At 31.7% G+C, this 24,736-nt stretch overlaps 1 protein-coding gene across 1 annotated transcript; it reads right to left on the bottom strand.

The window, feature by feature from the left end:
- Positions 1-9,058: 9,058 nt before the first annotated feature.
- LOC128549879 (uncharacterized) lies at positions 9,059-18,193 on the bottom strand. The gene is made up of 3 exons (XM_053527550.1): positions 18,042-18,193; positions 16,331-16,553; positions 9,059-9,407 (listed from the first exon to the last, which is right to left on the bottom strand). The coding sequence occupies exons 1-3, from the start codon at positions 18,050-18,052 to the stop codon at positions 9,333-9,335; spliced, it is 309 nt and encodes a 102-aa protein (XP_053383525.1). The 5' UTR covers positions 18,053-18,193; the 3' UTR covers positions 9,059-9,332.
- Positions 18,194-24,736: the final 6,543 nt, after the last annotated feature.

The following is a 24,736-nucleotide window of genomic DNA, read 5'->3' as shown; positions in this document are numbered from 1 at the left end:
TAGGCAATGCTACAAGTTAAATATCTAAGCTCTAGGCATTCTGGTTTATTTTAAGAAATTTTTTTGAAGATTTTCCTATGTATAATAAGTGACCCTGGGGCGGGGTCAATTTTGACCCGGCGGTCATAATTTGAACAAATTTTTGTAGAGGTCCACTAGGCAATGCTACATGTCAAATATCTAAGCTTTAGGCCTTCTAGATCTGGTTTTTTTTTAAACAAAATTTTTGAAGATTTTCCTATAGAAATCTATGTAAAATCAAGTGACTCGTGGTAATACCATACAGACCACCATTAAGATGAATGCCAAGACAGCTGTAACATCGGTCAAATAAATAAAACGTTGAGGAATTCCATAGGTGTCTGTTTAACATGTCATTCAATGATGTAACAATTTTCATGGATCATGGAAATGAATATTCTATTCAGAAGGACAGTGCAGGTTGTTGTAATGCTAAAAAAACTGCTTGTTGGATTGTCATCGTTGGACTTCATTACTAACGTCAATCTTTTCACGCATTTGAGACTGAACACTTAATGTTTTCCAGTGAGAAATGTTTCGGCACGGAATTACGTACACTAATAATATGGAGAAAAAAGGATGAAAAAACGTTTTTCACATGATCTTATTTCAGTGTTGCATTATATCATTTCCGAATTGGAAACATTCAAGAAGTAACATTGCAGACATGATGTTTATACGCAGTTCTTTTTATTTTCGTGCCACTTTACATATTCGAAGTTTATAAAGGTCCATTTGATTTCAATATAATGTTTGTGATTGAATTGTGTATTAAACTTCAAATAAACTTCATAGTTGCATGTTTTGATTTAAGTTTATTCACAGAAAAATATCAATTATGCAAGTGTTTTATAAAACTGGGTATTCCAGCTTTAGGATGCAATGGAAACAGGCAATTTTAAAGAAAAATACCCAAAAAGAGTTGCAGTATATCATATATGTATTTACTTGGAAAATTTCTTTCAATAAGAACCCGCTTCCTAGTCTGATAAATAGAATAATTTATGTAATACATAAGTTTGATAATACACTAGTGTAGTAAAGCATTGACATTGATGTTGACGTCATTTATTTCTTGGACACGTTGGGTGAATTTACTTGGTCTATAATAGGTAAAGATAGAAGAAATTTTGATGTTTCATCTGTAAAAATTTAAAAGGATAAAAAGAATACTTAAGTATAACATTAGTGTCTTTCCACCTTGCGTTTATTAAACTCTTTGAATAGAATTGATAAAATGCTCAGCAGAGCCTCGCATTTTATTATTTTATTCAACTCGTTTAATAAATTCAATATGAAAAGACAACCGTGTAATATCCTCTATGTATTATTTTAATTTTGTTTTGAGACTTAATTGAAAATTAAATATGCACACGCCACACTGCACAATTAAATTTAACGTGATGGTACATGCATTTTAGCGTGAGAGATAATCATGAAACTCCCTTTTAAAGGCAGAACAACTGATTGAGATTTAGACCAACTTGACTCATTTTAGCTGTCAAAGTGAGAAGTCAGTATTGGATTGTTCTACATTTGCGCCAAAATTTGAAGGATTTCTATAAGATCATAAAATTGGTGTAAAATTACAAACTTTTTCATACAATATATTTGTAAGAATAAGGATGGATCAATTGGTGGCGTTTGAAAGTTTCAAATATCATAAAGCTGAAATAGTCACCTATTCAACAAAGGGATACAGGCTTTGTCGCGTAGATTGAGTTTTCTGTGAATGTCGACCTCGGAAATGAGTCATCCGTGGATGGCTCAGCTACATATCGTTGGATCTTGAAGTGGCATCCGTGGATGACTCAGTTAAATTACGATGAACTGAGGTGAGCCATCCATGGATGGATCAACTATGAAAGTTAGTCATCCATGGATGTCTCATCTACATAGTAGTCGTTTGAAATGAGTCATCCGTGGATGTCTCAGTATGTCTCTGAAAGTGAGTCATGCAGGCATGGCTCATCTCTAAAAGTGAGTAATGCAGGCATGGCACATCTATGAACGTGAGTCATGCAGGCATGGCTCATCATGTACTTGTTGATGAAAAACAAATGAGAACATACTGTGTGAGAATGTCTCGCAGGAAAACGGAAACAAATACAGTGGTAGGTATATTTTTCCTTTTTATGACAAGCGTAGATAAAATATATACATGACGTCACAGAAAAAAGGCATATATGAAAACGCCCGTTTTCTTATTTAAAAACCATATTCTGACTTCAGATAATTCCCTGTTTATAGAACAGATGGTAATGATGGACGTGTTTTACATAGTCATCAAGATGAAGGATAAGTAGAGGAAGGACAATATGTGCAGGGATATCAGGCAGAAGAACAGAGTGATACAGAACAACCTGAACCATCTAAAGAAGAAGAAATAGAAGTCACACAGAAGAATGATAATACAGAAGCAAAGATACTTCATCATACAGAAGAAACAGAAACACACCAGAAGTAAAGGAGGTAGCAAAAGCTCCAGCTATGAAAACACCTACTGTACCAAGACGGCCAACTAGAGAAAGGAAACTTCCAAAACATCTCAAAGACTTTCACATGTACAGGATTGTGGCAAGGCCAGTAGACACAAAACTACAAGCTCTGGATGCTCTGATGAAGTCAGGTGTTTAATTGAGATAAATAGTGACACAGCATATAAGCTCATTGTATCACTGATAAAATAATCAAATTTATTATGTAATTCATGTGTCACTTATGTATTATGTGTTTAATATGTCACTTATGTAAATAAACAAGATATGACAAGTGATTATGTAACAGTTTAAGAACTGTGTGTTTGAGAACTGTGTGGTCACAGTTTACGTATGCAGGGGGAGAAACAGTATAAATTAAATTATGATCACAAATTTTAAATTTTAATATGTGTGTATTGAATATTATATTTATATCATTATTCAAGTACTGTGTATATTACTAGAATGATAAGGGCTATAACTCCTGATATTTAAAAAGTGGTTTTAATGTGTATATGTGTTAACTATAATATGTTAGCAGTAATTTACCATTTATAATATTATATTGAGTTATTTGCAAGTTTGTAATATGTGAAGAGATACTGAGGTAATTTGGAGATAGAATGGTATTTTATTCTAAATGACACACTAGGAATGACGGGACGTCTTTTCATAAGGCGGGGGAGTGTGTAGCCGGATTGACTTTTGGTGATAAAAGTCTTTGGATAATTTAGTAGATTGGTGTAAATATTAATCGCGAAAAAGGCGTCACGTGATTCAGTTAAGAAGGGAAGACATGTTTTCTAATAGAAGTGATATATTTGGTAATTATGACAAATAGTAAGGGTTCACAGGTTAGGTATCGGTTTAAATGTGTTATATTCATTGTTCGGTAGATTTAAAGCTGCTTTCCACACCTTGATTAAAGGGCTTGGTTCACTTATAGTTAAAATGGCACAACATCAAATGTTGTTGAAATATTTTATAATGAATGATCAACAACCCAGAATGCAAAATCTCATATTTTAATTCATTTGAAATTGTGCTGTTGCCATGGCAACCGATTGATTTTCTTTATGGAAACACGAAAATTTCTTATAACAATTACATCAGAACGTATAATTAACATTCAGATATGCTAAGATATAACCCTAAGCAACGCCTATAATTTGAGGCAAAAAAAAATATGGTTGCCATGGAACGGAGATTAAAAATAAGAATATTTGCTATGTCTGTTTTTTATGGAATAAAACCATTTAGGTCATTCTTTTAGAAAAATAAACATATGTAATTTGTTTGTGAAGATCATTATTCATAATATAAATATATTTGTTGCTATGGTTACAATGGAGTTGCGTATAAGCTTCAATGAGACAACAATGCCGTTTTTGCTAAGTTATTGTAGAACACTTTCAGCATTTACCATTACATTAAAAAAAAAAAATGCACCATGAAAGTGTTCTTAAAAAATGTTTTTTCAAGAGATAATATAAAAAAAAGAAAATTTTTCCAGGTAAGGCAGTTAATTCTGTAAACAAAATACTACAAATCCATTTAACACAAGTAATATTTTTTTTAAAAAACGCCTTTTAAATGTTTGACATTTTAAAAAGGGTTTAGATGTAACAAGGGCAAAAAAAAAATTAGGCATACAAAACTAAATTTTTTCCCAAAAATAATCCAATGTTTTTTTAAAAATTATACAATATTTGATTTAACAGGTTAAATTTTTTGTTCAAAAAAGGGGAAAAAATAAACATGTAGAAGAAAAGTTGCATGCATTGAATCAGCAAAAAAATTCGAATTTTTAAACCCAATTGCGTAATGAAAAAATGTAATTACAAATTTTGTTACAATTATTGTTAAAAAATGTTTCCGTGTTTTGTGGATTTCCTTTTATACTGGTTCCTTAAAGTTAATGAGTCAATTTTAAAAATCATAGTCTGTTGACACCAAAAAGTTTTAATCAATTTTTCTAAACTATATGTAATTTGTTTTTTTTTTTTCAAAATAGGAAATTTGGGTCTAGTAATCTTCAAAAATAAAAAAACACTTTAAAATTAAACAAAGTTCTCAATTTTAATGGCTTTGACCGCGGGTTTTTAGCATACATTGCTGTTGCGCAAAGGGCGTTTTTTCATTATATACCACTGTCGACGGCACCCAATAGGAAGGTAATACTTTGGTGAATTTTGCCTGCATGCACCCCCGCCTAAAAATATTAACACCGTCTCTGTTTTAATTTAAAACCCTTCAAGTTTTAAAACCAGGTCACAAAAGAATTTTAAGAAAAATGATAAAAATATTTAGACAAAGAACACAAAACCCTTTTCATCAACCTAAACAACACTGCCCAAAAAGACACCCCCATAATTAATTAAATAACTTTTAGAATTTTATTCGTAATAACTTTTTTCATAAAAAAATTTCAAAAAACAACATTTTCTAATAAATAAGGGCCACGATTTTGATCTCTTTTAACAAATATTCTTTCCCGGGTTAAAAAAAAAACGTTCTTATTAAATTTGTATTTCTGTTTAACTTCTTGCATGACTAGCCACTCTTTAACAATCAAAAATAAGCGAACTGGGTATTTTAATAAAGTGCCCTTTTTCCAAATAAATCTTTTTGCGAAAAGTTTTTAAATACTTGTTTTTAAAAAAAAACAAAATTTGATTAAAGAGGTTAAAACCCAAAATATCCAAAACTTTTTAGGACTAATTTCGTTGGGGGGTCTCAATCAGTTTGTACCCCAAGTCTCTTTTAGACCCATCATAAAAAACCAATTCCATAGCTAAAAAAGGGGTATATTTAAACAATGAATTCAAAACAAAACCTTTAAGAGCAATATGAGCCCCCGGTTGAATAAACATAGCATCATTATTAACAAAAAAATCCCAAAATTTATTTTCTTACTTTAAAAACACCAAGTTTAAATACAGTATGTTGTGAAAGTATGCAAATTAAAATTTTTTTCAATTTTATCATGGAGATATTTTTTTCTTTTAAAAAATTATGCACATTAATTTTAAACTGGAAACTAGTGCTTTCCAAACTGAAGTTATGAACACATGCAAAATTAAATTTTCCAAATCAAATTTTTGTTTTAAAAATTTTTTCTTTATTTATTGGGAATTTTTACCTTATTTACCTTTTCTTATTTTGTCCACTTAATTGCCATAGGGAATGAAAAATTCTTTTTCCCCATACCATGAGCTTAAAGGGTTTGGGGGGGCCCATAGATCCACGCTTTTTTCTCCTCTTCCAACAGCAGTACGTACTTTCTAAAAAAACAAGAGTTTAAAAGAAATGTTTAAATTTCATCAAAAAGGAGTGAAACAACATGACCCAAAAGTTTTTTCCTTTTTATAATATTCTTAAATTAAAATTTTTTCATTGAAATTTTAATTAATTCCCAATTTTTTCAGGCTTTTATACAGCACTTTTTATAAAACAAGGGGATATTTTCAACCCCCTTTCAGGGGTTTAAGAAAGTTCATGAAAAAAACCCCCAAAAAAAACGACAAAAAAAAAATCCTTAGAAAATTTTTTGAAAAATTTTGAGGGTCCATAATTCCTTTTAAAAATATGACAAATTCTTGCAAGTTTAAATTAATTTTAAATTTTTTGGATTAAGGCTAGTTTTAATTAAATTTAAAAAATTTGGGATATGAATTATTTTTAAATAATAAATCTTAATTTGAGGAAAAATTTTAAAAAATACAAGGCCCCCTACTCTACTTATGGGGTAAATTTTGGAACTCAAAACTGGTGGCCTTTATATTTCTTATGCTGGATTTTTCCTGAAAAAAAAAAAAAAAAGAGAATTTTTCATTTTTTTGTACCCACCAGCATGTGTCTACCGATGACAATGAGAATGAAAAAAAAAGTTTTTATTTTAATTTGATGAGAATTTTTAAGAAAATTTTCGGAGGCTATTTTAGTTGCTATAATTTCAACAAAAATGACAATTTTTAAAAAACCCCTTTTCCTGTTTTTGTCTTAATTTTCAAATTTCATAATTTTTTCTGGGCTAATACCCTGTAATTATTAAAATGTTCAATCTTGCAGTTTAAACAATGTACAATATCTTGAAATTTCCTAACAAGGGTTTATTTTCCCCTTTCAACTTTAGATAGAAAGTTTCTTCCTGCCCCGCTTAGCTAGTAGGGACAGCGTCGGTCTAGGATCGCGGGGGGCTTGAGTTCGTCCCCGGGGGGGGTATGTTCCCGTGACTATTTGATAAACGACATTCTGTCTAAATCATTAGTCCCACCTTGTTCATTGGGGAATTGGCAGTTATTGCAAGAAGATTTTAGGGGACGAATCCCCGGAACCTGGTTAGGGTTAACTGCCCCCTTATTGACTGAAATACTGTTAAAAAGGCTTTAAACCCAAAACAAAAAACAAAACAAAAAAATTTATACAGAATGTATTAACATAGAAAGGGCCCATGTCTTTGGGAAAAAAGTTAAAATTTTGCCTCTAAAAACTTTCAAAAAACAGGGAAAAATATTAAAAGTATTTTATAGCAGACAGTCAATCGAAGTGTCAACAGATTTTTCGCTGCAAAAATTGTATTTCGATACGTCCCCCAAAACGAAAACGGTCTGTCCATTTTTTTTTTGCCCCTTTAAATTTAATAAAAATTTATTTGAAATTTTAAAACCTTTCCAAACAATTATTAAAACTCCAGCACTTAAATTCCGCGTATATTCAGAGCAATAACGAATGTATTTCTGACCCCTTTAAATGCATCACCAATAATGGGGTTTATTTCAAAGGGAAACAAATTTCCTAATTACCATTTGGTTTTGAATTTTACTGTGCGATAACATGTATTAAAATCTCGCCCATATTTTGATTTTAACACTAATGGTGTTGCTTTAAAAAAAAAATTAATGAAAACAAATTCAAAAAGTGCCGTCACTTAACGTCATTTTTCCGAAACGGGCTTGTTAATTCGGTAAAAAGTGTCTTAGACGGGCGTTTTTTTCGTTTTTGAATATGCGGGGATTGCTCACCCGCGATGATTTTTGCACTTTTTGTTGGTTTTTTAAGTCAAAGTGTGTTTTTAAAAATTAAGACTGGTAAAGGATCCGCCCAAATCGAAAAACATAAAAAAAGCCCAAATTCATGGGGAAAAATTTCCCTTTTTTTTTTTGGAAATGGGGCATGTTTTGGGTAATAACAACACAACAACACAATTTTTTTAAAGTTTATTATTATTATGAAGATTGTGTTTACTTGTTAAAAAAAAGCATATGTATCAAAGTAGAAAAAAAATGGTAATATGGAATTCGGTGCATTTACGTACATTAGTGAACCTAGCCCTTTATTATAAAAAACAAATTTATTCTACTGGTTAAAAATTCTGGTTTTTAAAATTAAACACTGAAATTGTTAAATTTATGTACTTTCAAAAATTTCAATGGTAAACTACTAAATGTCGTCACGACACTTAACAGTTTTAAATAACCCTTTTTGGGCCCCAAAAGTAACGAAACAGCAGTAAACCGTTTTTTCAAAAAATAACGTTTATTATCCGGAGCTTAAAAAATTTCGGGACAGATTCCTTTTCAGAATTCATCATACACATTTTACAGTATTTTAAGAATTTACGCTTTAAATTTATTTCGGCCCCGGTTTTTATCTTGGTATGATTTTGGTGTTTTTTCAAATTTTACCTTTGTCTTTTAAACATCTCCGGATTTAGTTTTCAAACCGGAATTTTCGCAAACTGCACCTTTTACTTTGACTTTTTTTTTGATCTTTTGACACCTAACAATAGTTTGGGTCTTGGGAAAAAAATTTGGGCCCTTCCTTTCAAATATCTCAAAAAAAGAAACCTTAGGCTTCAAAGTTGGGCCTCCCTGGGGGTATTTTTTTCTCCCCCGGGGTTTTTGCATCCCAGGGAGGTCCCAACGGGGGTTTCTCCCCTTTAAAATTGGGGAGAAATACCCCATTGGGGTTTTTAACAAAACAAAATTTATTATTTATCGCTGGTAATATTTTTTGTATTAATGTTGTGTTTTCTTATTAGACCCGAAAATAAGGGTTTTGAAAATCCCCAGGAGGTTTCCTCCCAATGTGATACGGCGAACTCCACGGGGATTCCCTCGGGAAATTCAAGTCATTGTTAGGGGATGGAACTGGCTTTCCACATATGGTCATACATCTTTAAGTTATGCTGCAAGTACGGTGTGTAACTGAATAGTGTATAGGGTGTGCTACATTATCACACTTATACTGAAGACTGCATAGGGTGTGCTACATTATCACACTTATACTGAAGACTGTATAGGGTGTGCTGCATTATCACACTTGTCTGTTATTGTTATTTAAAAATAATTTTGCATGCGATGTTAGTAAATTTTATCAAAAATTCCTAACTCAAATTAGTTTCAGACTGTATACGTGGATATACAGGAACTCAATTTGATTTGAGTATTTGGTCAGACGTGTAACGTGAAGACTTTATACGTTACTGTCGTCATTGTATCGGCGAATCAATCGTAAAGTTTAAAGGAGAAGTAGATACACAAACAAACTGCTGATGAAATGAATATCTTTTTTGTAAGCAATTTAATTAACATGAAAGGCCGGTTAACAAACAGAGAAAGTATTAAGGGTTAATTAGAAACAGTAGCTTCTACGGAAACGTAACAAATTAAAGTACTAGACAGAACATCACAAAATTGTTTACATCTTGATGTAGTTGCAAAATAAGTGCAGCTGAAAAATATATGTAACTGAAGGTATAAAAAAGGCAGAAATATATAGCGAGATATTGATCATGTCACTTGAAATATGAAGATCACTTGATCAAATTCACGTTAAGTAATCCATTTCTGTTGTAATCGGCACTTCCCCTAAGTACGCTGTCTGATATCGCTTCGAGTTTGCCTGAAGAACAATGAATTAGTAGAGGTAATTGTACATTTAGAAAGTGACTTAACATTCAATAGTTTTTACATACAATTTATATATGCAATTTGTTTTAAATACAGTTAATAATTTTGTTTTAGGAGTACGTGTATGACTTTACATATAATGTAACTACAAGAAAAAATTCATGTTGTGAAAGTCGCCCAAAATAAATGTTGCTCGGAATAAAGAATAACATAATAAATATTGCATAAACTACACATACGGTTATTTTATTACACTTTCTAGAATGCATATATTATCCATGATATACATCATGATTCATTTCGTCACCTTAGTGCAGTAAGTCAATAAGTCCTTCTTTAAATCAATGCAGTTATCCACTTTTTGCACTGAGGTGACGATTTGTAGAATTCCTTTAATATTCCAAGAATTTCAAAAATATATTTTTTTTTGTTTTTTGTCCAATTATTAAATTCCAGAAACTGTATATCATTATTACTTGTCTTACTAAGTCGTGGAAAAGTTTAAAAGAAATGGAATTAATTAACAAACATATATTAAGTCTTTCATTTCATTTCATTTCTACTCACGTAGATTGGAACTTTATAATTTCCACGAAATGGTTGAATTATTAACTCAAAGCTTTGGGAACGTGACATATAGACAAATCAGTTACTTAAAAGAAACCCGATGAAATGTGAACGTTGCTCAAACTGGCTAGACATATATGCGCATTGTATATATACTCTGCATGAAAAGTGGAATTTACTTCTAAATTAAATTTACTTAGATTCCATGTGTAAAATATAATTTGAATTTACTGCAAATATATTTGAAGTGAAATTGTTTTAAGTATATTTCAAATGCAGGTAAATTCCAGTAAACTTTATATCTCACATTCACTTGAAATTATTTTTTTTTAAATGATACATGTACAAAACTCCAACTGTGTATCTGACACGTCAGGCGTAATGGCTATGATGTCTTCAAATTTTGACGCAGATAAAGAAGTAATTGAATAACAAAGAAGTTATAATTTATTCAACGTAAACTAGATGAGATTAACACATGGGGTAACCTCAAACTGGCACGGGAACCATGTGAGGCATTCTGAACCATCCGCTCTGGTCGTTAACCCAGACACTATGTATCAGGGACCCAGATTAACCCTAACCGTTGGGCATCCCTTAATCTGCTACGCAGGGGTTCACGGTCCTCACAATGCTTTCTTTTTCAAATCATTCCAAAAGTGACTGATAAAAAGATATGCGTGACCAGCTCATGATGAGAAATATCGAGTTTTCTCTCCTTTGATTATCGATTGGTTTAAAGCAGCACCCCCTGATTGGATTGTCTCCCTTACATTAGCTAAAGTCGTATATTAGTAATTCACTTTCGATCGTAGTATTGCTTTGAGCAATACATTGAAATAAAGCTCTAACTTGTTACTTAATAAATTCATATAGAACGATTATCTCTGTAAAACATAAAACATTTCAGTAAAAAACATATAAAACATACGATGTTACGGATTTCGTGTTTTCACGTAACAAAAAATAGATACGTATAGATAAATTTATATCATTTTGTTTTGAAACTTTAAAGTCTGCTATAAGGAGATGGCAAAATATTTCGAAGAAACACCATGTAAAGTAAGTTTCCTGCTTGACTCAAAACGAGACTAATATAACGACACAATGTATTCCTATTTGTTCTAGAACGGTATGTCTATGTAACTTCACATGCCTAGTGGTTTACTCTTTAAAAAACACGAGAAATGGTTATAAACAAAGCAATACGGTACCTGACACATTTATAAGTTTCGAGCAGTATAAAATAACTTGATTAAACAGGCATGGTAGTAAAACGCGCACACATTTGGCCGATTACCAATTTTAACTGGACTTGATCCTTTCTGTTGCCAGATAGCTGTAAACTGCAAGATTTAAAGACGCGCGACAAAATAACTGTATTCTTTTGTATTCTCATGATGGTAATTATACATGATTTGCATAAAAATGAGATATACAAACATTTAGTTACAAATTGACAGTGATATATATTAGGCCAAGACAATGTGTTCAATGTTTTAACATTTTATTGAAATAATGTAGCAATATATACAGAAATCAGTGTATTTAGTTAAATTTCAATCACATTTTGTTTCTACAGTGTAAGATAGTTATTCATCTATATTCTTAAAACTATGCTGTAAAGAGATTGACCGAACAAGTCTGCAGATAAAGTTGTGAAAACACATTTATTCAGAAAAGGCCTAAATTGTCCGCCTGAAAACTTGTAGTATAGCTGTATATTACCTGTATTATAAGAATGATTTTCATGAAGTTGTTGTGGGTGAAAAAGTAGGTCACTAGGTCGTGGCGGGTTTTTAACATAAGAAAAGAGGAAAGAAGGAAACTTTTCAATTAATAAAATCTATTGGTATATGATGATCATAAACCTTTAGAAAATGTCATTAAGTTATAAAAAAATAGTTCTGATTCATTCTGTCTACCTTTTAATAGTGAGAAAGTTTGACAAACAGCAAAGCTAAAGTGCCATTACACTTCGATCATGAAATAAAATTTACCTGAGCTATAATGGTGACTGTCTTGCATGCTTTTCACGAACAAAACGGTGAGAAAAATGAAAGTAGCACTACGGTCTAGATAATCCCACTGTACACACTCGTGGAAAGCATGCTTTTATTTATTTTTATTTTTAATCTTGGTTTTTCCTTGGTATTACTTGTTTGTTATTTAGCACTGATCTGTGGAATTCATGTTTCTTTTATTTAGATAAATGCACCAATACCGCTCCCAACTCATAACTTTTACTGATCGCCGAAATAACTAATACGATAACACTGTTTTCCCTAATCTGACTCTTATTGATATTTTTTCTCCTATCGTCAAAAACTCTAAAATATCTAACAGTTTTGTCCAAATTCATTCGTGATTATTCGTATTGCTCTTAAACCCCATGGTCGTATTTTCGTAAAAAAACTGGAATAAATAAAAGCCATGTTCTGTTCTGATATGTTATATTTTGTTCCCTTTCCTCATTATTATGAACGTTATCATTTCATATCCCTGGATAGAATTGTCAGTGGTTGGTAATCTACACCGCGTAAGTTACAACAGAGCTATAAGAAAACTATGGAAGCGTATATCGTACATTCTGCTGGCGTGTTCATGTAGGGAAAACATGTTAAGGTATGTCGACATGCTTCAATAGAACACATCATGTTGACATAATTAACATCTCTTGTCTACATAATATTTCAGTATCGCCACTTAAAGTTTTGCGGCATGCTAATATGTTCTTACCTTCGCTGCATATATTATTCCGACATTTTCATAATAAGGATATGTCGATCAACACGTCTTCGCGGTTTATATTTTCCCTAATTATATATAACTTATTATACTAGTATTCCGACATACATTCCGATAACTTAACCACTTAAACCATTGCGGGAAAATGTCAAAATCATTGTTTTGGTATACAGTAATTGAACAGTCCGTCCGTTTTTTCAGTCTGTATGTTCGTCCGTACGTACGTACGTCCCCACTTTGCTTGTCCAGAGCATAACTTAAAAAACTATTTAAGGGATTGACCTCAAACTTAGAATATAGGAAGATATCGACAATGAGGAGTACAATGTCCAGTAACCATAACTCCAGCTTAGTATTTTTGAGTTATTCCCCTTTCTCATTTTTACTTACGCTTTGCTTTTCCATAGTATAACTCACAAATCATGCAACTTCAAACTTGGAAAATAGGTAGATGGCGACAAGAAAGAGTGAAGAACCCAGTAACCATAACTTGATATTTAATACAAGCGAAAAGGAAATTTTGCACTGAATATAGTTTAAATGAATGTACTTGTGCTCGAGATATGTTTCTTTTGCACTGCACTTCTTCTCTAAACCTTGATCAAAATATTGTAGGACGGCCTATAATAACCGAGAAAATAGATGGACAAAGAAAAAGAAAAAAAAAGGAATAACACAAAAATAACTAGGACAGGAGTTACGGTTACTGGGTACTGCACTTTTATTTGTCGCAATCTACATGTACCTATATTCCAAGTTTTAAGTCAATCCCGTGCATAGTTTTTAATTTAAGCTCCGGACAAGCAGGGTGAAAGTAAAAATGAGAAAGGGGAATAACTTAAAATATACCCAAGAACACCTGCTAATAAGTTGTCTTATTTGGTAAAACATGATTATTCGCTTCTAAAGAAAGAAGGAGAAATTGATGTATAATGTCATATCTGCTAAAACATTCATAAAATTAATGTAAAGAAATATTTGAAATTAACCATTGAAAATAGGTTTACAAGACAACATTAGTATTCAATCGGGAAACCAAAATTGATTATCGGATTGTTTTCAAGGGGGACAACCTACTATGATACATGTATGCCAGATGAAATATAATAAAAGCTAGGGATGTTGAATTGAATACAAAGACTATGCTCTAATATTCAAAAGTATTATATGACAGGCTGATTGAATGGCTGATTGATTATTTTAGTGACGATTGACTCATTATATGAATATTTCTTAAATCGAATAATTGTGTACTAGATCTTATTAAAGAAATAGACACTTGAGAAGAATAAGTGAATGAATAATAAAATCAACGGTTGATTGATAGATTGACTGAATGAATGATTCAATGAAAGAATAAAGGAATGAATAAATGAATAAAAGTTTACAAATCAATTAAAATGAATGGGTAAAGGAGTGTACAAATGAAATAAGCATTCTTGTGGGAACTAACTAGGAAATATGACAAATAAATAACTGATAATCAATAAAATGTAAATAAACATGTGTAATTACCAATCGAATAATAATATATATTAAGCAAAATACCTTATTATTCAGTCAAATAAAAAAGTAAAAGTTGGTAAAGATTTCCGATTACTGTAAAACATAATGCAGTTAAATATTTAAATCAGCCGCGCTAAAATACAGAACTTATCAATTAACTGCGGTCACCTTCGTGTCTGCTAGACAAGGGTATTGGTGAATCAGATAAATTTGTCTGCATATTTACCGAATGATCTTGAAAAGAATATCTCACCATGTCTAATTATCATAATATTATGACCTGATGTTAATTGATGTGGGTCTCCAAGAGCCTGAAGAAATAGATTTCAGTTTTATATATATTCATTTAGACTGTGCACTAGCTGGATTGACTGGTTATTTATTTCTTATAAAACATTACTTGGATAAAACTACTTCTACTATTATGTATCTTTTATGACACAATACAGAAGCCAGTTTACCTGTTACTTTTGTATGCAAAATTTATAAGAACCTACCTCGTGTGGGCGGTATGCATAAATATAGAAAAAGCAATCCTAAAACACACATAAGGGACTTGGACGAGATTAACCCTAGCCCTTGTGAAGCATTCTGAACTATCCGCATCCCCGCCCCCTGCCTTCACTTCCGATGATTGCATTAAATGTTACTATATAGATATATTGCGTAAAATTTAATTCAATGACCTTCACATTTATTTGTGTGAAGACTCTCCAAATTCATCATCAGATTTATTTCCCTATCATTTCATTAAATTTTGGTCAATTAACTTTCTTTTTACACAGGCATTTTGTTAAATGTAGTAAATGGCATTCACAATTTACTTGCATGAAGTTCTATTAAATTCATATACATCGTCGAATTTATTGTCCTAAATTTTCATTAAATTTGGGATTTTATGAAATTTTGGTAAATTATATTATGCTTCTAAAGGCATTGTGTGATATTCGATCAGTAGCATTCAAAATTTACTTGCATGAAGATCCACTAAATTCAAATAAATCATCAGATTTAGTTTCCTAAAATTACAATTAAATCAGAAAAGTCATTTAAATTAAGACTAACTTAAATGCAAAGGAAATTTAGGAATTTCAATTTCCTGAAAAAATAAACATAAAGTAAATTGAATGTAAATTTTAAAATTTAGTTTACATTAAAATTGCATTCAAAATTTACATGTAGTTTAAATTACATTTAATTTTGTATTAAATCCAAATTCATGCAGTGATAATTGTACATTTATACGATGAAACCGGAACTTCGATCATACAAAACCAACTAAATTGTATCTAAAATTACGCTAAATACACCCACGGGATTAAAGGTCAGTCACCATATCGATTACCTTTCTCTCCACCCGATTACATATCACGACTTGAAATCTGTAGTTTCGATATTTGTTTTGCATTATGTGACTCTAAGGAGGGTTGTCACTAAATGCATCAAAGCGGGAATTTAATGAATTTGGCGGGTGGCTGTGCAAGACATTCCGTCTGCTTGAATTGTGCAGAAGCTGTGAGGTCATGGTATTCACAGTGTATTTATGTGTTCTAACCCTTTTTTTTTTGTTTGCAAAGGTTGAATAAATTATTTAGCTCTTAACTGGAATTAACTGGAATCCACCTAAAATATCCTCTTACGAACTGTTTTGTACAACAATTTAAACGGAAATTTGTTGAACATCCTATGTCGACATGCAGAAACAAAACGTGTGACACAGAGGTTTAAATGAAGAGGTTTCTATCGGTACAATCCTCCTGCACTAGACGGTTCCTTATTTACGTTTTCTGTCTTGACAAAATATCATAAGAAAGCAAACGGCTTATTAGAGGAAGCTTGTTTAAATTCTAAAGAAAACATATACGTTTCCACGGTATATATGTGTATATTTCATGCGTTATATATTAGAACAAGAAAAGCAGAGCTTTATGGTATGCTAGATATTGAAGGAAAACAAGAGAAGTAATTTATATAATGAACACTTGATACTAAAAAGATTAAAACCCTAAATAAAAGTGAAGAAGACATGATCCCTTGCAACAATACTATAAAATAATGTGCAAACGAAATGTTCAAACGACATAGTATACTTACAATCAACCCTAGATTGTGGAGGCAACGTAATACATTGATGAACTGGTCTTTTTTAAGATCCATTAAATCACCTGTTTGAAACGTAAGCTCTTTTGCCATACCATAGTTCATACATCCATGGTTAAAGTTCTCAATATTTATCATTACAAGAAATGGTGTCACTGCTAACTTCTGGAAATGTTCAAGGCGTTTACCATCAGCTTCTAGCAATTTGTTTATTAATCTGCAATTCAAATGTTTACTTGTTTGAAACAATCATTGAATATACACAACAAATGCAATTTTACAACATCTGTCACAAAATTACATGTATTCATACTTGTGTACGTGTTTCCGTGACGGGACTTGAAAATGTCTTTTACGATAGCCAGAATTTTAAGATAAGCGAGTTCGAGTTTGTCATAGGTGTTGCATTAGTATTCCTTTCTAATACTAGATTGTAAATTTGTTCTAGATAAAATACCAAACACTTATAGCAACATACCAAAGAAACTGATCTGACATTGGGTGAATCAGGACAAGTGTGTAATGCGATTACTTTCCTTCAAGTGAGTTATTGCCAATGATAGGACCATAAGTAGGAAATACTTGTGTTTCAATCCGGTGATCTAAGAAATCTGAGACTCCAAACATGCGAGAAAAAAGAAAACAAAGAAAAATTTCTAAGGACATTTTGTCAACACTGTTTATTCTGATTTCAGTGGTTTTGAAATAACCTACGAAGTGCCTCGTGTACACCCTTTGAGTTCAGGTCTTAGTTGGAATTTCAAAACTAGAAAAGAACTATTGTTCCTCATGCAAACTCAGACAATTTGATTTGAAACTGTGTTAATTTGTTCACAGATCAGCCTTCTTTTCAGAAGTGACAGTGATACCATAGAATTTGTCACATCATGTTCAGAGGTGTCGGGCAAATAAATACATTGCAATAAACATTGTTTCTGAGGAAGTGTCAAAGTGCCTAAAATTATCATGACATTCATTGATGCTACATGTGTCCAATGGAAATCAGGCTCATTTCAGTTTTTATACTTTTTTAAAAACCTTGCTACATAATATGCATAAAATAAAGAATAAAAACAGTCTACAGACCTCTATACAACCTTTCATGTTGTCAAAATTTTGTGCTTCTTTAACGCAACACTCGAGGTTTTGAAATTTTCTTTTTATAAATTAGAACAAGTCATACTTAACTTTAAACCCTAATATAATTCTGAATTTACACATACTATTTGTTTCCTTCCAAAATTTACATACATACTACTTAAAACAATAACACCATAATAATACTATGCAGTACTCATACTTATAGACTTTATCTAAAAAAATGTGTAGCTTTCAGTAGGTGAGTTATCAGCTTTTTGTCAAAAAAAAATAAGTTCAGTGTATGCAAACTGATTAACGTTTTTTATCATTCGTTTACATGGAACATTGATGTTTTTGATACACATTCAAACACCTGATAAAACACCACCGAGTGCAAAAGGCAAAATATATGGAAGAGGGACCTTCTGTAATACATTTAATAACAAAATATATCTTAAAGTTTTACTATGAAAGAAAGCTTATTCTAAGAATATACATTTTTTCCCCTACAAGAATGGTCGGGTAAAAGTCATGATATGAAATATATATTTGCATTAACAAAATTTCGCGAATTAAAAACGTATTATAACGCAATATTTCAAAGTACTTAAAATGTTATACTTACACGCATAACATAACACCATCCTTTAAGTGTGTATTGAAAGCTTTCCAGTCCGTGTTGACCTAATATAATATATAGAAAATAACAATGTACTAAAACATGTTTTATGGGTGATATAAGATATATTGGAATAAATATTTGAATAATATATAGAAAACAATATTCTAAAACATGATACATGGATGATATAACATATATTGGAATAGATAATTTGAATTTAATGAATTAGAATACTGATACCAGTTAATGACAGAACAAAACAAATTATGCCCTAGACAATGGCTTCATATCAATTCATACACTGCTGCACTGACCTTGAAACGCGATTAAGTAATTTTGGAGTTTTTTTATGATTAAAGTTAAAACATTCATTCTGATGTTATAAGCACATTAAGAAAATATCAAGGGCATCTTGAATAATTCAGATACAGGTTCAAAGATTGAATTTAGAATTGGTGAAAGTAAGGACGGAGTTAATCAAACTAAGTAAAATGAAGATGCTATTTGGTAAACTGGAAAATGCTTTTATTTCGCATGAACTTTGTTTTTCGAACTTGCTGTGTTTTGTCCCATTGTATCTGTTAGTCAAATTGTATTCGCGACGCTATGCAAATAGAAACTGAAAAAATAATTTACAATTCGACCATGCTCTGCTCCGCATATATCATTCATCCAGCTGACGATTTGTTCTACTGTTCCAGCTTTCTCCTCCATGTCATAACTCTACAAACAGATTGACCAATCACACAATAGCAATAGTTTTACAACATACATGTATGCTGGATTATTCTGATTATTTTCTGACTGGTGCATTGAACGATTATGATATATTATAGATGTTGGTTTTTAAAGTACCAATATAACAACAATGATACTTCATAATGTTTTTGTGTAAATATTTATTTAACATGTCTAATCAATGTGCAAGCTCAATTTTGTGAGTACTGTTAAGTGTTTCTTCATTCAACCCTTATTAAACTGATATTGACTATATCAAATTTAAAAGTCAATTTTGTTAATATGTGGTTTAAATACAACATCAATATGAAAAAAAAAAACACACAAAAAACAACACAATATGAATATGAAATGACACTAATAAAACTGGAAGTTTTTTTTTATCAAATGACATCCACTTTAAGACATGCAACTGTGATTGCATTTGTACATATACATTTAGTTTATATAATTATCCAATAATATTCTTAAAGACCATATAAAGATGAACCAAATTTTTTAATTGAAATCGTAAAAAGATTAGAAAGAAAGGTTTGTGAAAGTACCTCAAATAGACATGTTGCCATAACAGCCAGACTCATTGTAAGTATGGTAACGATAAGTACCTTTTCCATTGTGATTTTCTGAAGAAACAAATTACGTTTTATTTTTCTTTTTGGTATACAAATAATTCAACGAAAAACAATAACATATCTTTTTTTTGTATTGAACTGCAGCGAAACAAATCAAATCAAATCAGATGAAATGAATTTAACTTTCCTTGTCAATAAGAAATATGAATTTTTGGTACGGAAATGAGAATTACGAAAAGAGATACATATTTGATACATTCTTTTCTCGTGGCAAATTATTTTCGACAATATTTCTGAACAGCTGTTTGTGCATCTCGCGACATACTGTAAGCTATACGTAGGCGTGTGTTTTACGGTATAAGGTACGGGATGGTCAAGACTTAAATCAGACATTATCACATAAATGGCCGGAACGACAAAATGCCACAAGTATATAATATGAAATAGCAGTGAAAGCTCATAAACGTTATATAAACTTTTAATTGATACTAAAGTGGTAGCTTAAAGTTTCTAAAATGATGATGACACAAAACAACTAGATCCTATATTCTAACACGACCAGCAAATAACCTATATACACATAGAAGAACATCAGTCAACAGTAATTTTGCGATAACTAATGCGCTTGTAGTGACGTCATCCGGACCGTAGCACCGTCGTAACAAGAAGTTACCATTTTTTCTAACACTGTTGATACTAGTATGTCGTGTATGAATCGAAATAACAAATTCCCAAGTGTGATTTATCGTAGAATAACCCGAGTTTTTTGTTCTTATGCCTAAGGCCTTCGTGATATATTCTTACGCATAAAAACTCAAAACAAGGGTTTTGTTATTTCTTAAATAACTTGTGCATGTGTTACTGTTTATCAGCTGCTCCGTTACTGACTGATAGTTTTAAAGTGTAACTACTACTCTGAAGATGATATTGTTTTATGAAATGTCAAAAACTTCTGGATTCTATTTATAGTTACATGTGTTTCTAAATATAATAATAATTTATCTACCTACGGATTCTGTGACTTACGGAAAATGTAAATATTCTGTACTAATATATAGCACTGCTATTTGTTATGATTTATAAATACTGTTTCTGACTGACAGATTTTGGCCACTTACGGATTCTGTGACTTACGGAAAACGTATATATTCTGTACTAGTATATAGTACTGTTATTTGTATAGATTTATAAAGACGGATTTTTTCTACTTACCGATTCTGTGACATACGGAAAATGTATATATTCTGTGGGGGCCTCCGTGGCCGAGTGGTTAGAGTCGTTGACTTCAAACCATTTGCCCCTCATCGATGTGGGTTCGAAACCTCATTTGGGGCGTAGAATTCTTCACGTGAGGAAGCCATCCAGCTGGCTTACGGAAGGTCGGTGGTTCTACCCAGGTGCCCGCTCGTGATGAAATAGTGCACGGAGGGGCACCTGGGGTCTTCCTCCACCATTAAAGCTGGAAAGTCGCCATATGACCTAAAATTGTGTCGGTGCGACGTTAAACCCAACAAAATAAATAAATAAATATATTCTGTACTAGTATATAGTACTGTTATTTGTATAGATTTATAAATACTTTTATTGACTGGCAGATTTATCCACTTACGGTTTCAGGGGTGACTAATTCAAAGGTCCATTAAGTCATAAGGTAGTCATAAAGTAACCTTTTCTTGCTCGTAGGGATTTTTTGATTAACCTAATCTTCTCGTAAGATACGAGATACCTTATGTAATGCCGCATCTTTAGGTAAACAAATTGGTAACTTAAGTATATCGTAAATAGATAGAAAATTGAAGAAATTAAGTATTATATTACTTTCTGATTAATTTTTCATTTATAATCTAGCTTTTCCCATTCCTGTTGTTTTTTAAATCGTTGTAGAGGTAATTTCCCAAAAATATTTAGGTTTCTTCGTCTGCCTGCAAGGCAACTATCATATCAAACCACATAAATTTACCTTAATACAAGTATTGAGCAATGACATTTTATTTAGTAAAAAGAACATAGAGATACAAGTATTAATGAATATTTTCAAAGATCTTCAAATGACCTCAAACATACAAATCACTTTTTGAATTGATGATATAAACCTTCCGATGTTCATCCAAATATTTAAAAAAAAATCCCAACGTGTATAGAATATTGAATATTTTCAGTCAATATTACATAAATTGATATTTTGTATGTTAGCTATATAATACTGATACTTTCTTCTGTCTTATGTCATCTATTTTGCTGTGTGATTAACGCATCTATTGCGGACTCTTACTTACGAGGACATGTTTGAAGAAATATCAGACCTCGACTTTTCAGTCGTTCAATTAAAATTAAAATTAGTGCAATTTGTTAGCTAGTTCAGTAATTGATAAAACAAATATGTTGCATGTGCATATCTGAAACTCTGGGAGACGGTCAAAATATTTGTACTTGCCTGATGCAGATTTAGGTACTCCTAATCCTACACTTTAGTAAATATTTCACAAATGATTTCTGTTGTAGACGCGCACTTTTATTCCACTGTAAATGTTTATCGTGCCCAAATGTAGATTTATATCTACAAAAGTTCTTTTCACAAAGTGTGGATGACAGGTAAACATAATTTGATATCCTTTTATGGTGCAATTTTAGTAATCTTCAAAAGATTTTTTAGATATAATATTGATTCAAGTTTAGCGGTCGGAAGAAGTTTATTGTACTAAAATGTTATGAGATACATTTGCATTATCTAAACACTACTAAATGCAAAACTTGTCTACAATACTATGAAAAAATGGTCCGATAAAACTACTTTTAAATGTAAATAGCGAAATGAATGCCGTAAGGTAAGTCTTTTTGCCTTTTATGTTGCTTGGATCTCATTACTTGGTAATATGGACAAAAGTTGCAGTGTCATTGTAAAACATGATAAGAAAAAAGGCTCTTGATAATTGCGTTCGAATAATATAAACAGACAGAAACCTTAATACTGTAAATGTTAGGAGATTCAAAAGATTGCAGGAAACGAAAAACAACGTCTTATATCAACTGGAGATGTATGTGTATCTACATTTATTCCAAGAAGAGTGGAGGATTAAGTTTCTCGTCAAATTGTTTGATAGCAATTATAGACTTAAATTACTCAAATTTAGAATTTAAACAAACAACACCAAAACTCATTCGGTCGATGTGTTGAACCTAATGATAAATTCTTGTAACACGTTTACACATACCATTGCTTCAGAATTGTACGAGTATTTTATACGAATAAAATTTATATATTTATCGTTCTAAAAAAAGTATATTCATGTAGTACACTTTTAAATACATTGAAATGTCTGCCTCAAATAAGTTATGTCATACATTGTAGATACAAGTATAAATTTTGATCTTCCCTCTTCAGTTTCAAATAAGCTCCAGTATTGTAGTATCAGCCAAGGATGAGGGTCAAAGGTGTTGTCCATAATTATTTAAAAACAAAATCTTAGAGCAATAGAAACGTCAGCTTAGGAAGTTTCTAGATTGGCTACTTAAGGCAAGTGACTGCTTAATTAATACATGTAGGTGACCGCTAAGGCAGGATGTACTGTATACCTTTTTCACAGTTCAGCATTAGATGTGTACAAAAGTCTCTTTGATTCTTAATTTCATCTTATTTAATCCCACTAGCCTTCAAATTCAGTGTGGGAAATCACGTGACTTACAAAATGATTCGATCAACCAGAAAATATCTGAATCAACAAGGAATTCAGTACAAAGAAATACATGTAGACACATACATGAGAAATAATAAAGGTCACTGCTGTTTGTACGGAGCAGAATATAGCAACACACGGCCATACGGAAGAGGGTAGCAACTTCATAACAATGTTAAACATATTTGCGCAGGATGGTGATATTTTAAAAGAGCACAGTATAATTAAAAAAAACACATCTGAAAATGTACATTTAATTCAAAATAGGCATCTCCTGACATTCAAAATGAGAAAATAGGAATTTGCTCTAATCAAAAAAGAGAAAGATTGTAAGCGGACTGTATAAATTTTTTTTCAAAGAATATTAAGCTAGGAACCATAACTTGCATCCCAAAGGAGAATAAACCAAAACAATTTTTAAAAAACTGGAGACCAATAACACTCTTGAATTTACTATATAAACTGGCTTCTGGTAGCATCGCAAATAGGTTGAAAAAAGTGTTAAATGTACTAATTTCAAATGACCAGACAGGATTTGTTACAGGTCGTTAATTAAATCAATATGTATTTGAATGTTCTTTTCAACCTAATGATTTTATTTATTTTTATGTCGCAAACAATGTATTCTGCTTTATCTGTGTGGTGAGTTATACTGATATCCAGTTTTTTTATCAACATCCTTGTCATTGTATGAAAGAAGTACTGTTTTCTTAGGAAACTAATGTCCTTTTCAGCATGACAGCATTTTGATTGTAGGGAAAAATGTTTGAACATTTTTTTTACATTTAATTTTACTCGTAGGAGATAAACCAGGTGCTCCATCAAGAAGAATATTATACATACACCTCCCTAAAAGTAAGTCCTGCGTTGCATCCGAGACCTCCATCGCTAAAGAGACACGTTACAAACGAATCATATATTAATATTAGTACCCGGGATAGATCACGGAGTGGAAGGGGTATTTTGTCTCTTTTAGATAAAAACAGCGCACCAACGTGTGTTTTTCATTTCATATATCCTATTCTTTCTTGGAGGAGCTCCCCCACAAACCCTCCAAAGGGGGAGGATTGGACACATCCTCCTGAACTAACACCCGTCAGTGCTTTGCCTTTACCATTCAAATTTACCTATCAACCACATATAAACGCGCATACACTTTGCCCCAGTAAAATTTAGTCTCTCGCTACGGCCATGTATATATACATATTGTGCATAATTTTGTCGCTCTTGTGTATATTCAATGTATTATTGATCAGTTAGAAACTGTTTAGTGCATCTGTTTTAGTACAATTAGAAAAGAACCTATTAACTTTTCCTGATCAAACATGCGGCACTTGACTTCTTTTACTAGAAAACACATTAGGGTGCCTATTGTACATGTAAGCCATTATTTCATATTAATTTCATTCACTGGTTATAAGCCCACTGGTCCGAGTGCTTTTTGATATGTCTGAAAAAAGCGATTCATTTTAAAAATATTTCTGAAATGTCTGGGTTGCAGCTTTTAAATACGGAAATATCTGATATCCTATGCATATATATAGATCTACTGACACTTTTAGACAACAGCAAAAAGGACCTTTTGATCGATTTCACGAAGTACCAAAATCTCCTAATACCCTTGCTCCGTTCTGACCCATGTGTGATATTTGTTTGGGTGCAAATAGTTTTTCGCAGATGATAAGCTGGTATGTCGTGCTAAATTCCAGGTATT

This window comes from Mercenaria mercenaria, chromosome 17 (assembly GCF_021730395.1).
Source record: "Mercenaria mercenaria strain notata chromosome 17, MADL_Memer_1, whole genome shotgun sequence".
Lineage (NCBI taxonomy): Eukaryota > Metazoa > Mollusca > Bivalvia > Venerida > Veneridae > Mercenaria > Mercenaria mercenaria.
Note: the sequence above shows the minus strand (reverse complement) of the source record. Positions and strands in the feature narration are given on the sequence as shown.

What these genes read in the sequence shown, in the direction of transcription:
- LOC128549879 (XM_053527550.1), bottom strand. An exon ending in TCCACAATCTAGGGTTGATT is followed by an intron (nt 9,408 to 16,330) that starts GTAAGTATACTA and finishes ATTGTTCTTCAG; the next exon opens with GCAAACTCGAAGCGATATCA.